General features: G+C 39.2%; 1 protein-coding gene across 1 annotated transcript in view; it reads right to left on the bottom strand.

The window, feature by feature from the left end:
- Positions 1–18,038, bottom strand: part of LOC140186828 (copine-8) — a 338,594-nt gene that overhangs the window by 218,395 nt on the left and 102,161 nt on the right. Inside the window, exons 3-4 of the mRNA XM_072241442.1 lie at positions 11,360–11,406; positions 9,603–9,706 (exon numbers count right to left, since the gene is read on the bottom strand). Of these exons, the coding sequence (XP_072097543.1) occupies positions 9,603–9,706; positions 11,360–11,406 (151 nt within the window). The remainder of the gene's footprint in view (positions 1–9,602; positions 9,707–11,359; positions 11,407–18,038) is intronic.

Here is an 18,038-nt window from a genome sequence, read left to right as displayed (position 1 = left end):
GCACTGTTATCACTTCCTTTTACACCAGATTCCAGAATTTCCCCTACTACTGTTATCAGGTTAAACTAGTATGTAGTTCTTCATCTTCTCTCTCCCCTCTTTCTTAAAATAGTAGGATTACATTTTCTATCTTCCAAATGTCTGCAGAGTCCTTAAAGAAACATAAAATGAAATGTCAACCATAAAGCCATAAACCATAACACAAAAGAGCAGAATTAAGCTATTTGGCCCATTAAGTCTGCTCCATCATTCCATCATGGCTGATTTATTATCTGTCTTGACACCATTCTCCTGCTTTCTACCTTTGATGCCCTTACTAATCAAGAACCTATCAACCTCTGTTTTAAACATACCAGTAACTTGGCCTCCACAGTCATCTGTGGCAATGAATTCCACAGATTGATCACTTTATAGCTAAAGAATTTTCTCCACACATCTTTTCTAAATGGTTGTCCCTCTATTCTAAGGCTGCTCCCCCTGGTCCTCGCCTCCTCCACTGTTCGTAACATCTTCTCCACATACACTCTATCTAGGGCTTTCAATATTCCATACATTTCAATAAGATCTCCCTTCATTCTTATAAACTCCAATGAGTACAGACCCAGAGCCATCAAACACTCCTCATTCATTAATCCTTTCATCCCTGGCGTCATTCACATGAACCTCCTCTGGACCCTCTCCAAAACCAGCACTTCTTTTCCAAGATAAGGGCCCAAAACTGCTCACAATACTCTAAATGCGATCCGACCAATGCCTTGTAAAACTTCAGCATTACATCATTGCTTTTATATTCTAGTCCTCTTGAAATGCAAGCCTATTGCTCCTCAAGAAACATTTTAAGATTTTCTTTTTGTCCAGGGATTCTGCATTGATGCATCAACTCACATTATCACCCCAGCATGGAAATTTCACTTCTCAAAAAGTCACTGGAACTCTTAACCCCACACCACTTGTACTCCTTTCAACCTCTTTGACAGACATGCCCTGTCCTAGTGCAGTGCTTACCTCCTCAAGGGAAGGTACTGAGCTCAATGCTTAGGCCGCTTATCTCCCTTCAAAGCAGCCATCATAAAAGTCCACCTGCAATTACAGAGGTCTGCAACTTCGCTTGACTCAATTACTGCAGCTGCTCTCATGGAAAGAAACATCTGCCTTTACATTATTCTCAGCTTAGTTGTATTCTCTCTCCACCCCCAACTCCTGCCTCTGCAAAGAGATTAAGCAACAATGTTTCACACTGGCCAGGAGTGCTTCATAGCGATGTGGAAACTTGTTGTGTCCTCAGTGGATCTGAATATCATAGACATGGAAACTATAGGTCGTGTGGATTTGAGGTCTAGAATTGGACTCAGTCCCTACCATTCAGACCCATGCTCTTTTATAACCTTAACAATTACAGAACGGAACAGGCCATCTCAGCCCTTCTAGTCCGTGCCGAATTCTTACTCTCACCTAGTCCCACCGACCTGCACTCAGCCCATAACCTTCCATTCTTTTCCTGTCCATATAGCTGTCCAATTTAACTTTAAATGACAACATCAAACCTGCTTCAACCACTTCCGCTGGAAGCTCGTTCCACACAGCTACCACTCTCCGAGTAAAGAAGTTCCCCTTCGTGTTACCCCTAAACTTTTGCCCCCTAACTCTCAACTCATGTCCTCTTGTTTGAATATCCCCCACTCTCAATGGAAAAAGCCTATCCACGTCAACTCTATCTATCCCCCTCATAATTTTAAATACCTCTAACAAGTCCCCCCTCAACCTTCTATGCTCCAAAGAATAAAGACCCAACTTGTTCAACCTTTCTCTGTAACTTAGGTGATGAAACCCAGGTAACATTCTAGTAAATCTTCTCTGTACTCTCTCTATTTTGTTGACATCTTTCCTATAATTCAGTGACCAGAACTGTACACAATACTCCAAATTTGGCCTTACCAATGCCTTGTACAATTTCAACATTACATCCCAACTCCTATACTCAATGCTCTGATTTAGAAGGGCCAGCATACCAAAAGCTTTCTTCACCACCCTATCCATGAGATTCCACCTTCAGGGAACTATGCACCATTATTCCTAGATCTCTCTGTTCTACTGTATTCTTCAATGCTCTACCATTTACCATGTATGTCCTATTTTGATTAGTCCTACCAAAATGTAGCACCTCACATTTATCAGCATTAAACTCCATCTGCCATCTTTCAGCCCACTCTTCTAACTGGCCTAAATCTCTCTGCAAGCTTTGAAAACCTTCTTCATTATCTGCAATTCCACCTATCTTAGTATCATCTGCATACTTACTAATCCAATTTACCACCCCATCATCCAGATCATTAATGTATATGACAAACAACATTGGACCCAGTACAGATCTCTGAGGCACACCACTAGTCACCAGCCTCCAATCTGACAAACAGTTATTCACCACTACTCCCTGGCGTCTCCCATCCAGCCACTGCAGAATCCATTTTCACTACTTTAATAAGTAGTATTAAAGTAGTATTTTGCTGCCATCGGGGACGTGGTACAGGAACTATAGGTCCCACACCACTAGATTCAAGAAGATTACACTACATCAGGTTTCTGAACCAGCACGGATAACTTCATTCACTACGACTCTGATCTGATTCTACAACCTCTTGACACACTTTCAAGGACTCTACAACTCGTGTTCTCAGTATGTACCATTTATTTATTTATTTGCCCATTTATTCATTGAAATATTTATTTATTCCATTTTTATGGCACAGTTTGTCTTCTTTTGCACACAAGTTATTTGTCAGCCTTTCATTGATTCTATTGTATTTCTCTGTTCTGCTGTGAATGCTTCCAAGAGAATGAATCTCGAGGTAGATTGTTTATTTATATATTTACAGCTACAGCGTAGAGTAAGCTCTTCCAGCCCTTCGAGCAACCCACTGATTTAGCCCCAGTCTAATCACAGGTCACTTTACAAAGACCAATTCACCTACAAACTGGTACATCTTTGGACTGGGAGAGGAAACCAGAGCACTTGGAGGAAACCCGCACATTCACGAGGACATACAGACTTTGATAATAAAATTACCTTTAACTTTGAGCCTATCAGGCATAAAACTGGCCATAAAGGAAGAGTTGATTAAAATGGACCCAGCATTATATGGCCTTTGCTGAGTCCAAGGCATCAGTAGATATTCTCCTTAGCAATTATTCCAATCCATCCAGTCTCAGTTCCCTACTTAAGAGAGCTTAATCCAACCCTTTACCCAAACTCAAGCCCTGCAGCAACCCTATGGATGTACACACGTACTGTAGTGATCATGTGATGGGCCCTACTGAAGGGGGGAGGCCATGTCAGGAAAGTAGGTCTTCAAGCAGACCCAGATGCCCTACTCCTAGAAACATAAAAAGACACCTTCAAGTGTTTGAGACATCCCAGAAAACAGCTGGAATTAATCAAATTCAAAAACAAAATCTGTAAAAATTATTAATCATTAATGTTTTAAACTAACCTTTGATTACTTTTACAGATTTTTTTGATTACAAACACTATTTCAACTAGCACATAAAGCTGTGCTCAACAGTGACTGTGTTTTCCCCTAGTAACAATCAACAGACTTTACTATGCACCCAGATATGTATTTCACTCATTATCGAGGAAATAACAGGGATGCATCATAGTGGCACTTCCTTTGCCCTTATACAATTGTTCACCTGCTCTTCTTCCCACAAGAGAAATTTGCAGGAGACAGCTCAAAAATGGTGTCTTTTATGATCAAGACTATCAACTAAAAGCACTACAAAGGCTTGCAAACTGAACAGTTTTATGATTCTGACAATGCCAGATTGCCATTGTTCTGAATATTCAAGATTGATGTGGTTTTACATTGTCCCTCTTTCCAGGATGCAAAAGAAAACATCACAGCAATTATGTAGAATGTGTGCATAGAATAAATAAGCCCACAGATTTAATTACTGCAAATTTTCACACCACATTTTTACAAACAGAATATATTAATTTTGAAGATAAGCTCCTAAAAGACAATACTGTACATTCACTTGATAGCAAATCAATTGTGTAAAAATAAGCAGAAGCTATTTTTAAACTATATTGTATTTAAGGCTAACTAAAATTAAACAAATGCAAAGCGTAATTCAGATCAAAATACTGTTCTGCTTTAAAAATAGATCAATCTGAAATTAATCCAAATACAATGTTAGCATTCTGCTCTCCTAGTGTTCAGCTCCACTTTTGCTCACTAGATGTGGTCTTGACTAATGAGTTGGAAGGCCATGAGTTCAAAGCTAATGACCGATTTGCTCAAGAACTTCAATGCTCTTTTATTCTCCGGAGAAAATGTTAAATTTAGGTAATGGCTAACTTGTTCAATCTAATGTTAAAAAAGACATCATAACCAGAAGATAAGATATTTGTCCAACATCCTAGTCACTATTTGTCACTCAAATAATATCACAAATAAAAGCAAATCTTTTGGTGATTTATCTTGTTTGCTGTTTATTAGAATCTTGCTGTGAGCAATTGGCTACTGCACCTTCCTGCAAACAATATTAACACTTCTAAAGAATGTGTGAAGGATGCTCTTCACAGTCAATTGTCAAGGATTACTTGCTAAAACTTGAGACTGCAAACTGTATCTGCTGCAAGGCAATGTAAACTGTAGGTAGAAGTATTAAATTATGAAACAAAAGTAAATACAGATCAAAACACACAACATAAAACTGCTGGAGGATCTCAGCAGTTCAGGCGGATTCTGTGGAAATGAACATACAGTCGATGTTTAGGATTGACACCCTTCCTCATAGAGCTAATCACTGACAAACCTGTGGACTTCAATGCAAGCAATTATAAGGAGCCAGGGAATCCACATACTTAGTTTGTTAAACTAAGTGGGCAGGTTAAGAAAAACATGAACATTTATTTCTGGAGAACGACACTTAAAAGGCAATAAAAATTAAGCTATAACTAAACAAAGCCCTGGAATAGTTCCTGACACCATAACCTTTAGGAGAATACAATGTTCGGGAGTGTAATGTAATTATTCAAAGAGTTAAGTTGCAAGGAGAGAGTACAGAAGCTAGAGGTTATATTTGCTAAAATTATAATGTTACAAAAAGATAATTTACAAAACTGTTACAAAAAGGACATTCATGAACGCCCATTTGAGTTGGTGACGGCACCTGCAAGCAATGCAGCTGGGTCTAATCACTTTTGCGTACAGCTCTTCCATCTTTAATGTGCTAATCAAATTCCATTTTGAAAGCCACAACAGCATCTACTTCCACCATACCATCTGATACTTCAATCCAGATGCTAATTATGGAATATATAAACAGTTTTCCTCCAAGTTATCTACACAAAAGTTGTTGGTGAACACAGCAGGCCAGGCAACATCTCTAGGAAGAGGTACAGTCGACATTTCGGGTCGAGACCCTTCATCAGGCTAACTGAAAGAATCTCTTCCTTTACCATTCTGCTTTATTTCATATCCTCTAATTCTCAACTCTTATGAATGGAATGAGCTTCAATCTACTTTGTAGTCCCCATGCTGTTTTAACCTTGAGCACATCTCAAAATTCTCTAGTCCAAAAAGAATACCAACTTCTCCAGCCTTTTTCGGAATACAACTCCCTCATCCCCATTCTTGAATATATCTCCCCATCCGTATTCTTGTACATTTCTTCTCCTCCTCCCAACAACTTTCACATCCTTCCAAAAGTGATCAAAATTGAGGACAATATTATGAATATGGCCTAAACCAGCTTTATATAAAGTGTTATGATAAGCTTGTCTGTGCTTTTCTATTTGCCAGGAACTCATACGTAGGGCCACATGGTATAAAACAGACCCTTCATCACATCAAGTCCACAATGACTATCAAGCACTTGTATACATTAATTTTTACTCACCCATTTTCTCATCATTTCCTCCCAGATGCCACAACTTGCCTACAGACTAGGGGCAATTTGCAACAACCATTTATCCTACCAACCCACGCATCCATGGGGTGTGAGAGGACAGCTACAAGGAGAACATACAAACTACACACAGATACCACTGTAGCTGAGAATTGAACCTAGGTAACTAGAACTGTGAGACAGCAGTGCTCTACAATTTTCCTTAAAGGTGTGCCTCAAGGCTCTGTACTGGGTCTAATGTTGTTTGTCATATACATTAATGATCTGGTTGATGGGGTGGTAAATTGGTGGTCAACAATATAGAGAGAGCACAGTGAAGATTTACCAGAATGTTACCTGGGTTTTAGCACCTGAGTTACAGAGAAAGGTTTAACAAGTTGGGTCTTTATTCTTTGGAGCGTAGAAGGTTGAGGGGGGACTTGATAGAGGTATTTAAAGTTATGAGGGGGATAGATAGAGTTGAAGTGGATAGGCTTTTTCCATTGAGAGTAGGGGAGATTCAAACAAGAGGACATCAGTTGAGAGTTCTTCACTCTTCTTCACTCAGAGTGGTGGCTGTGTGGAACGAGCTTCCAGTAGAAGTGGTAGAGGCAGGTTTGATATTGTCATTTAAAGAAAAATTGGATAGGTATATGGCAGGAAAGGAATGGAGGGTTATGGGCTGAATGCAGGTCGGTGGGACTAGATGAGAGTAAGCAGTCAGACAGGCTGATGTTGATCAACAACTTGTTAGAGAGGGGGACAGACAGGAGATTATGTGGCTCCAGAAGAGACGCCAGGATGGTGTGTTGCCTCCCGGGTGACAGGGCCAAGGATATCTCTGAACAGATGCGCACAGCCTAAGGTTGTCATGCATGTCGGTACAAAGGACAAAAAGGTAGAAAAGGGGATGAGATGCGGCAGGATGAGTCTAGGGAGTTAGGTAAGAAGTAAGAAGCAAACCAAAGGTAGTGATAGCTAGATTACTCCAGTGCCATGTGCTAGTGAGGACAGAAATAGATATATGTCAGTGAAATTAAACCTGATTCTGATTCTGGGAGATTTTAATTTCCCCAGCGTTTTCTGGACTACTCGGGGCCAGCGCAGAATGGAATTTGCGAAATGTGTCCAGGAAAGTTTCATGAGTCAATATTTAGAAGGTGTAGTTGAGAGGGTACAATACTGGATCTTTTATTAAAGAATTAGGCAGGGCAGGTAACTAAAGCAGCAACAAGGGAGAACTTTGCCGCTAGTGACATAATTCTATTTGTTTTAAGGTAGTGATGAAAAAGGATACGGCGGGTCCTCTGGTTAGGGTACCAAACTGGAGCAGGACTAATTTTATGGGAAATTAGGTGGGATCTAATAGAGATCAATTGGGCAAACAGGTTTAAAGGGAAAGGAATAAATGGGAAGTCGAACGTGATATCAAGAATCCAGGAGCACCATATTCCTGCTGGGGTAGTGTAAACCTGACAAGTTCAGGAAAACGTGGTTGACAAGAGATATTGTGGCTCTGGTCAAGAGAAAAAACAGCAATATTTTGGGTTTAGAAGGTGAATCGCTTGATGTCTATAAAAAGTTTAAGAATACACTTAAAGATGGCACTGGCAAGACACTGTGATGGTTTACCAGCAGCAAACAAAACTAGCTATTCTATTACTTATACTTTTTGGGGACTATGATCACTGCAATCCACAGCCTGTAATTTCCCTTTGGGAGTTGCACCTTTGAACCATCTGTATAACCTGGTGTTTTTGCAGCATCCTGAAGGACTAAGTGAACTGGACTCTCAAAAATGCAGGTGTGGGCCGTGGCAGCTATTGCTGGAATGGATTTGGGGGCCGGATCGAAGCAGTGGGTCTTGGGCCCAAAAGTGAAAATGAACCAATATTTGGCCATTGCTGGAGCAGATTTGGGACTAGATTGAAGCAGTGGGGCCCGAGAGTGAAGAACTAACCAATGTTTGGCCGATTCAAGTGATTCAAGAGATGACCCAGATTAAAAAGATCAAGGCCTTAAGGCCGAGAGCGAAGGATGAGCCCATGAACACTACCTCATTACTTCTTTCCCCTCTTTTTGAACTATTTAATTTAACTAGATAGATCTTATCGTAATTCACAGTTTTATTATGTATTGCAATGTACTGCTGCTGCATAACCACAAGTATCAGTGATAATAAACTTGATTCTGATTCCTGTTTCTGACATGAAAATAGGAGGTATTGTTGATAGTGAAGAAGGTTATTGAAGATTGAAGGGGGATTTTAATAAGTTGGGAAAATGGGCTGAAGAGTGGCGAATTGATTTTAATACAGATAAGTGTAAGGTAACACATTTTGGAGTGTCAAACCAGCATGGGACTTACACCACGAATGGTAGGGTATTAGAACAGAGGAATACAAGGGATTAGTTTATTGAAAGCAGTGCTACAGTTAGGGTGACAAAAAAGGCATTTAGCATGCTAGTCTTCATCAGTTAGGGCACCGAGTATAGTGGACTATGTTGCAGTTATACAAATTGTTGGTGAGGCCACACTTGGAGTACTGTGTTCAGTTTTGTCACCCTGTTACAGTGATGTCTTAGTTAAACTGGAAAGAATGCAGAGAAGATTTACAAGAAAGCTACCAGGATGAGAGGGAGTGGAGGCCAAGCTTGGTCTTTATTCCTTGGAATATGGGAGAATGAGCAGCGCCCTGATTGAAATATTTACAATTATGAGAGGCAGAGGCAAGATAGATGGTAACAGCCTCTTCCCAAAGGTAAAGCAGTCAAAAACCAAGGGGAAGAGATTTAGGGTAAAAGAGGTCAGAATTCAAAGGGATTTGAGGGGCAAATTTTTCACGCAGAAAGTGGTAAGAATACGGAATGAGGAGGTGCTTGAGATAGGTTTTAAAAAAAGCATAATTTAAGAAGGACTTGGATAGGTACATACAGATGCAAGTGTTAGAGGGATTTGGCAGGTGCCATGGTTGCATTGACTCATTGTGTGCTGTATTGCTATATGGCTTTCTAATATATTGAAGAATATAGGGAAAAGTTGGATATGAATTGCTGAATAGATAACTCCCCTTTTAAATCTGCTTAAAAATAAACCAAAAGTGTCCTGCTACAAATTGAAGAGGCTAGTGAGAAAATTGTCAGTTTTGCTGGCACTAGACAGTGTGACTTCTTCATTTGTAATACTGTACACTCAGTTAATATTGTGACATGTGAAACAACTTTAATACAAACACATTTGAATTTGATACCCTTGAGCTGACTGACATTGCAAGGAGAGAAAATAATCACTTTAAATTATGAACATACAAGTTTAATTCACATTGTATAACTTAAGTACTTTCAATTAATTCAGTAATATATCTGCAAAGCTCATTAAACAAACAGCTTTTTAAAAAGCAAACTAAAACAAGGTTAAAAGCTTCAAAAAGAAATGCAATAGCTAGAAACTAGAAGATCAGAATTTACATACTGTATTCCTTTATTTTACTGAAATCAAGATTTTCCTGCTTGGTAAACTTCCTAAAAGTGCCCTATAAATGTAAATGCTGACAATCCTCAAATTTTGACCTGCAGCTACATTATAATTTCACATTTATTGAAGTTAAAATAATCAACTTCATTTTGATTTATTTGGTTGGAAAAGCAAACTTTTTATAGTGAAATGAATATTAGTTTCTGGTTATAGATCTTCAAAACAAATGTACATACAAATCAAATCGAAGATTCTGGCGCTCTTCAAAGAAGTAATCTAGAATGAATTTTTTCACAAAGTCTGGATTCAAAGTATTGTCAATAGCTTCTGTTCTTCCATACTGTAAACAGAAATGCATGAAATAAGTGGTGCCATAAAATAACCAGTCGCATTATTCATATGGCAAATGCATGACAAGTATCAAGTGGTAAAATCTGTGTTTGTATAAAACAATGAATTAGCCCACATACTGAATCTAAGTGTCCAAATTTAAACTATATTTTTCATTTAGTGCAATGGTAAAATTGCATTCATGAAGTACAAATTGGTTTTACTGCCATAGATAAGATTATACATTAAATACCAGATATGCTAATTACAAAAGGTGTGGAGGTTAATTGAAAATTGAAGACTTAACTCAAAGTTAAGCTTGATGTTAGGGAATTTAACAGAGATTTCAAAGCATTATCTCAGTAGTAACATGCGCACAAACCAGAATGGTAGAGTTTCAATGTTGTGGGCCTGAAATTACGTTGAATGTTTGCTTTCTTCATAAAAATACCTTGCATATTGCTAAATGTCAAATCTGACACAATCCAAAGCAATTTACAACTTGAAATATAATCTTTAAGAAATCTGCCGTAAAAATATTCCTTTCTTTAATGAGCACTACATGCAAAACTGCAATAATCAGCATAGTTATGAAGGTATCGGAACACCTGGCTGTAATTGAAATCTGTTAAATTCCCCAACATCAAGCTTAACTTTGAGTTAAGTCTTCAATTTTATAATTCTAAGAAACTTTAAAATTTATAGAATTGTTACATATGGATGAATAGATGTTTGTTAATATTAAACAAATACAAAGCTTTTTGAAACACGCTAATTTTTATCTTTACTGCTAATAAAATGACCCAATTTCTGCAATCTCAAACAGCTGTGACAAGCACAGTTCATGTAAATTCTCAACAGTGATTAATTCAATACTGGGCTGAGGGTAAACTTTGCTGCTTAGTGTCATAATTTCATGCAAATTTTAACAAAAAGTTAAAAAAAACAAGACTAGAAAGATGTACAAGCAGGAAAAACAATTTCCTCTAGCTAGATAGCATTAACTATTGTGCCTTTCACACTACAGTGTGAATTTTCCATAATTTTTCCACACATCATGATTACCAAGGCATTATACAATAATCATGTTCATAAAGTAGTCCCAAAACAGTTGTGATTATCTGAGATAAATGTTTGCCAAGACATCATGGATAAACAGGCTACTCTTCCTCAGAGATTATTTACCTCTAATTAGTATCTCAACCAGACAATAGAATTTCCATAGAAATGTCATTCTAATTTTTTGCTCTCAGATGCACAAAACATGTTTGAACCCAGGACCTTGCAAGGAGAGAGGTCTTGCCTTCTAGGAACTGGATCCCTTTGAAGACAATAAGAAAACCCTCCACCCTGAAACATTGTGTAAAGCATTGGATGCTGTAGGTCTAATCTCACACACGTAGACACAGGCCGATTTCATTAGCACATCATCAGATTAACAGAAATCCCACCCCAAAGATACATGGGCAAATGCTCGTTCTCTCTCAAATGATTCAAAACAACAATCACTTTTTTTTTGAGAAATTTTTGGTATTAACTTGCTACAAAATAGTCAATACTGCCCTCTGAGGAATTACTCTTAAAGACTCAATCTGTTTACCATGGTAAATCAATTTAATGATCACGTTGTTTCAGGTAGTATCAGCACTATAATCTGCATTACCTCTCGCCATTCTTTGTTTCCAACACCTTGTAGGTACAAAACGCAAACTGAAAAAAATAAACCAGACAAATGCAAAGGTTAATTACAAAATAAAGTAGCGACATCCCAAGCAACAAACTTTATAGCTACTGCACACGGTATAAGAAAATTATACAGCATTTCCTTGAAAACAAACATTATATGCAATAATTCTAGTGACATGTCTTCTAATTACAACTATGCTTCATGATAAACATGTACCATTTTCTGGACATGGGAATATATTATGCCAAAATTCCTGCAAGGCATTTCATCTGACATTTTTTTAAAATTTACAACCTTTTACACAACACATTTTCTGGGTATGTAATATTTTTGTAAATCAAGAAATCACACGACTTTCAAAGATTTTTGTTATTGTAAAATTATCCACATTTCTTCAATTTTGCAGATCCACATGGAAAATTTGAATGAGCAGTTCATAAGTACAGAAGAAACAGTGCAGGCCTTTAATTAATGGCTTAAAGAAAACTCTGACGAGAGAAATAAATATCTTCATTTCATACAGTAAAAGTATTCTGGTGCAGCTTTCTCTACATCAGTGAGATTTGACGTAGATTGGAGCACTGTTATCAAGCACTTTCATTCCATCTGCATCAAGCAAGAGTTTCCGGTGGTCAACCATTTTGATTCCAATCCCATTCTGACGTGTTGGTCCATGGCTTCCTCTACTGCCACAATAAGGCCATTCTCAGGTTGGAGGAGCAACATCTCATATTCTTTCTGAGTAACCTCCAAACATGCCATAAACATCAATTTCTATAAAATTTGGTAATTTCTTCCCCTCCCCTTTCTTTCTTTTTCCATTTCAGCTCCCCCCCCCCCACCCATTCACCTGCCTATTACTTCTTTCTGGAGCCCTTTCTCCTACCCTTTCTCCCATGGTCCACTCTCCTCTCCTATCAGATTCCTGCTTTGGCATTTTCCTACCTAGCTTCTCACCATCCTCCCTGCAGTACCCATCTACCTTCCCCCAGCTTCATCCATCAACTTCCAGCTTGTACTGATTTCCTTCTCCCCACCTTCTTATTCTGGCTTCCTGCCCCTTCCATTCCAGCCCCGATGAAGGGTCTTAATTCAAAACATTGACTCTTTTGTTCCTTCCCACCGATGCTGCCTGACCTGCTGGGTTCCTCCAGCACTTTATGTGTGGCACTCTGAATTTCTACCATTTGCAGAACCTCTTGTGTTTATAATGGACTGCATAATGAGATTTGCAGAATTATGAAGATGAAATCTCCATATCTTTGTTTTTTTTGTGTACTATGTTGTAATTAAGAGTAATTTTGTCTTTGCACTGTTCTGCCATAAAACAATAAATGTCATTTCACAAGATCACAAGACAAAGGAGCAGAAGTAGGCCATTCGGCCCACCGAGTCTGCTCCGCAATGATAAACGCAATTTTGATATTATACATTCCTGCTGCTAACCTCTCTGTCAATGCAAATGAGATTGTTCTACAAACCAGTAACCAACCTTATAAGAACTAATGAAGAGTCCCGGACCCAAATCATTAGTTATTTTTCTTCCTATAGATACTGCCTGACTTGTCGAGTGTTTCCAACATTTTGTGTTTTTAATATAGGGACAACTATTGTTTTTCTAACTCTTCCATGAGACACACTCTACCTGTAGTTGATGAAAAAGTAGGCCCCTCTGAGCAGACAGAGACCAACTAGCGCCCATTATCACTACGGCAAAGCCTCCTGCCTTTTACACTAATATGAACTGCTGATCCTCATATGATTCAGAAATGAATACAATGACCACACCATCATTACCATCTTCAAGGGATTGCACACTTAGAATTGTGTCTAAGTGAAACTGTGTCACATTTTTAAAGAGCTATCTATACTGGGGAGCAAGAAATGGTAAGCTCATTGATTTATGTAGTTTTACCCAAGTTTTCTCATCTGTCAATCCACACCCTGTAACGTTCGATCTAAAAAAAGTCTGGAATCTGCAGCTTTCTGCCACTGTGTTTAGCCTGACCACACATTCAAACTTTCCCACTTGACTCAGGCTGGGACACTTACGAATGTTTCATATGTCTCCAGCCCTACCAGCAGCAACAGTATCACCTTCCTTGTTGAGTTTTGAGTTGCAGTGTCCATAAATGGGATCTTGCCACTTGCCATCAGTAGCATTTCCACTTATGGCTTATGCGGGCTAGATGGCCACAAGTGTCTCTTCAGCTCACTAATGTATCCATCACATCTACTGTCTGATTTTATCACCAAGCAAATGAGAGAACCCCTTTCTTTGATGAAGGATCTCAGACCCAAATGATCAACCTGCTTCTCTTTCCACAGACACTGCATGACCTGCCTAATATTTCCAAAATAATTTATTTTCACTTCACATTTCTAGGCCTGCTCTTTTTCTTTTCAAACCACATTCTTGCTTACTGCTCTGTTACAACGAGCACTGCCATAAAAAAGTAGCATCCGCCATCAAGGACTCCCATCATCCAGACCGTCTTCTCTTCACTCGCACTATTGCCATTAGGAAGGAGGCACGGCAGCAGCCTTATGATCCGTACTACCAGCTTCAGGAACAGTCCTTACCCCTCAACCATCAGGCTCCTGAACCAACATGGATAACTTCACTCACCCCAACACTGAACTATTCCACAACCTATGGACTCACTTTCAAGGACTCCACAACTGTTGATCTCGGTATTATTTCTTTACTTTTTGTATTTGTACAGTTTGTCCTCTTGCACTTTGGTTGTTTGCCAGTCTTTGTGTGTAGCTTTTCAATGATTCTTTTATACATCTTTGTTTTACCGTGAATGTCTGGAAGAAAATAAAATCTGTGTTGTACATGATGACGTCTACTTACTTCGATAATAAATTTATCTTGAATTTTGTTACTTCCCCAAGGAGAAACATTGTAAACCCAGTGCTGATGTGGAGTTTCCTCTATTGAAGGTAATGACTTTCAATTAAACAATGCATCAGTTATACTACATATTATAAACTCACATCTTGAAGATCAACTTGTATTTCTAAACTTAGATTGAAGATAAACTTATTTGGTTGAGGGAAGAGAAGGAATTCTGGTGACCAGGGTACATGAAGTTAATGAATGGTGGTCAGGCAGATGCAAATTGTGAGCTGGAGACCTGTAATCACCGGTTCAAAATCAGATTATTTATTGAGATACAACGCAGAATAGGCCCTTCTGACGCTTCAAGCCACACCACCCAGCAATTCCCCAATTTAATCCTGGCCTAATCATGGAACAATTTGCAATGACCAATTAACCTACCAACTGGTAGATCTTTGGCATGTGGGATTAAACCAGCGCACCTGTACGAAACCCACACAGTCACAGGGAGAAAGTATAAACTCCTTACAGGCAGTGGTGGGAATGAAGGAAAATTAGTTGTTTTGCAGCAGTACTACTGTGCAAAGATATGACAATCTCTAAATCATATAAAAAAATAATTAATGCAAAGGAGAAATAAGGTAGTGGCCCTGATGGTAGAGGGGAAGAAGATGCTCTTGAGATAGTGGGGGTGGGGGGGGGGAGTTAGTCAGTTAGGATGGGATCCAATGGTTGGGCTTCACACCCAAGGAAAATTAAGAAACAGTGACTGCGAGAAATTGAAAGATTGGGCAAGGTTACGTGTTCCAAGAAGAAACTAATGGCGGCGGGGGTAAACAAACTAAAGAGAGTCTAGCACAACTGGGCCAGAGCAAGACCCACTTTACAATTCAGTGCTGAAAGACTATAAATACAGACACCGCTGAACCCTGCCATCAACCTTCAGTTTCTGGTGTTCCAAAGAAGCATGACCAATCCAGAAAATGAATAATGCCAGCAAATACAATTCATGACAAGAAATCACTAGTTAAGTGTCTGCAGTGGCATGAAACAACCCAAATGTCAATGCAATCTGCTTTCCATTCTAAAGAACATCCATTTTTATACGCATGGCAACATAATCAAATATCCAGGATATCAGACATCCCACCTCTCCTGGAAGTTCTGGGAGTTTCCCGCATATTGATAGAAGCTGCATGGGGGGGGGGGGGGAGGAGAGAGAGAGATGGGGAGGGAGAGATGGGGAGGGAGAGATGGGGAGGGAGAGATGCTTAGTATCTTGCAGCGCCATGGCAGAGTGTTCCAAAAAAATATATAAAACGTACTTCACCCCAGACTACACTAAAGTGTACCCCTGCCTAATAGGGGTAAAAAAATAATGACAGTTTTGCTCACTGCACTGTTTGCAACAGTGACTTTTCCATTGCCCATGGTGGGTTAAATGACTGTAAAAAACATGTTGAGGTGAGTTTAACCGGTGTCATTCATTCATTAGCATAGCTAACATTATTTAAACTAGCTGGCAAGCTACTAAGGAGCTACTCTATTGATGTCCTACATGATGAGGCCAAACTGTAGACTTGCTTAAAGTTGTAATAGAATAAAAAAATGACTCTATGATAATATAAGTACATATTTTATGAGGTTGAGACTTCCGGCAAAATGCTCAAATCTGCCAAGCAAGCCACATCACAGTACAAGGAAAGTTTGCAAAAGAAATAGAAAAGCTATTTGCATTAGCATTTAGCTATTAGCATTGAGACTGCCAACAAAATACTCAACAAGGAATATATAAGTAGTTTCAATATGTAATCAAATAAATTATGTTCTTTCATTATCAAATGTCCTGTATGCATACACCCTTGGAGGTCGACCGGAGGGGAGGGAGTGGTGGTGCTACCTCCCTGAAATGAGTTTTTGCAGGGTGGGATGTCTGAGGATATTCACTTTGTTGGGAACTAAATGTGCCATGTTTACATCTTAACCCTTCAAAAAAATAGCTCAGGAATGTTGTTGAATGAATTTGCAACACCAATAAACGTATCAACTTTCCATCAACAATCTATGTTTCCTTTTCTAACAGTCAACAAAGAGCCCACGGTTAAAAATGATTGCCGATCTCTCCTATACACAAGGTAAATTCCAGTCCTGCCTGCAGGAAGTGCTTTGACCAAGACATTTAATAGAACAAACAAACCTATTCACAATGTTTCACAAACTGGAGAAACCTGTTCTTTAGATAAGGAGGACTGTTCAAAAGTTTAGCAAACTGCAATTGCACAGGATACACAGCTGTTACTGAAAGCTCTGGGCATGTGGTGCAAAGGAAACTCAGCAACTGGAGGGCAGAGTTTTCAAGAAAGGCTGATAGTCAAATGGGAAGAACCTCGTGAAGATACCACAACTAGTTGAAGCATCTGATATAGAACACTGCAGTACTGTACAGGCCCTTCGGCCCACAACATTGTGCTGACCTTTTAACCTTATCCAAGATCTATCTAATCCTTCGCTACATAAACCTCCATTTTGTTATCATCCAAGTGCCTAAGAGTCTCTTAAATGTCCCTTATTTGTCTCTACAGCCAACCATAGCAAAGAGTTCCACACACCCACCACCATCTGTATTTAAAAAAAGTACCTCTGACATCATCCCTATACTTTCCTACAATCACCTTAAAATTATGTCCCCTTGTATTAACCACTTCCTCCCTGGGGAAATGTCCACTCGATCAATGCCTCATCATCTTGTTCACTTCCATCAAGTCACCTCTCATCTTCCTCTGCTCCAAAGGAAAAAGCCCCAGCTCACTCAACCTATCCTCATGAGACATGCTCACCAAACCAGTCAGCATTCTGGTAAATCTCTTCTGCACCCTCAGCAAAGCTTCCACATCCTCCCTATAATGAGGTGACTAGAACCAAACACAATATTCCAAGTGTGGTCAAAAGAGGAGTTTATAGAACTGCAACATTAACTTGCGGCTCATGAACTCAATCCAGTGACTAGTGAAGGCCAACACACTATACACCACCTGAGTGACAATTCTGAGGAATCTGGACTTTGAGCTCTGTTCCTCCACACTGATAAAAATCCTGCCATTAACCCTGTATTCTGCCTTCAAATTTGAACTTCTAAATTGAATCACATCACGCTTTGCCAGTTTGAACTCCATCTGCCACTTCTCAGCCCGGCTCTACATCCTGTCAGTATCCTATTGTAACCTACAACACCCTTCTACACTTTGCACACCACCAACCTTCATGTAATCTGCAAATTTACTAACCCACCCTTCTACTTCTTCACCCAAGTCGTTTATATATAAAAAAAATCACAAAGAGCACGGGTCCCAGAACTGATCCCTTTGGAAAACCACTGGTCACTGACCTCCAGGCAGGATACATTCTACCTACAACCACTCTTTGTCTTCTATGCGCAAGCCAATTCTGAATCAACACAACCAAGTTTCCGTGGATATAATTTCTCCTGACTTACTGAATGAGCCTATATTGGGGAACCTTATCATATGCCTTACTAAAATCCATATGAACCACATTCAATACTCTATCTTCATCAATGTGCTTTGTTACATCCTCAAAGAATCGTGAGGCATGACATGCCCCTCACAAAGCCATATTGACTATCCCTAATCAGATTATGTTTCTTCAAATGCTCATCAGTTCTATCTCTAAAGATCTTCTCCAATAATTTACCCACAACTGAAGCACGACTCACTGGTCTATAATTCCCAGGGTTATCCCTACTGAACAATTGCCACCCTCCGATCATCTGGTATTTCTCCTGTGGCA

This window comes from Mobula birostris, chromosome 23 (assembly GCF_030028105.1).
Source record: "Mobula birostris isolate sMobBir1 chromosome 23, sMobBir1.hap1, whole genome shotgun sequence".
NCBI lineage: Eukaryota > Metazoa > Chordata > Chondrichthyes > Myliobatiformes > Myliobatidae > Mobula > Mobula birostris.
This window is presented reverse-complemented; position numbering and strand designations above follow the sequence as displayed.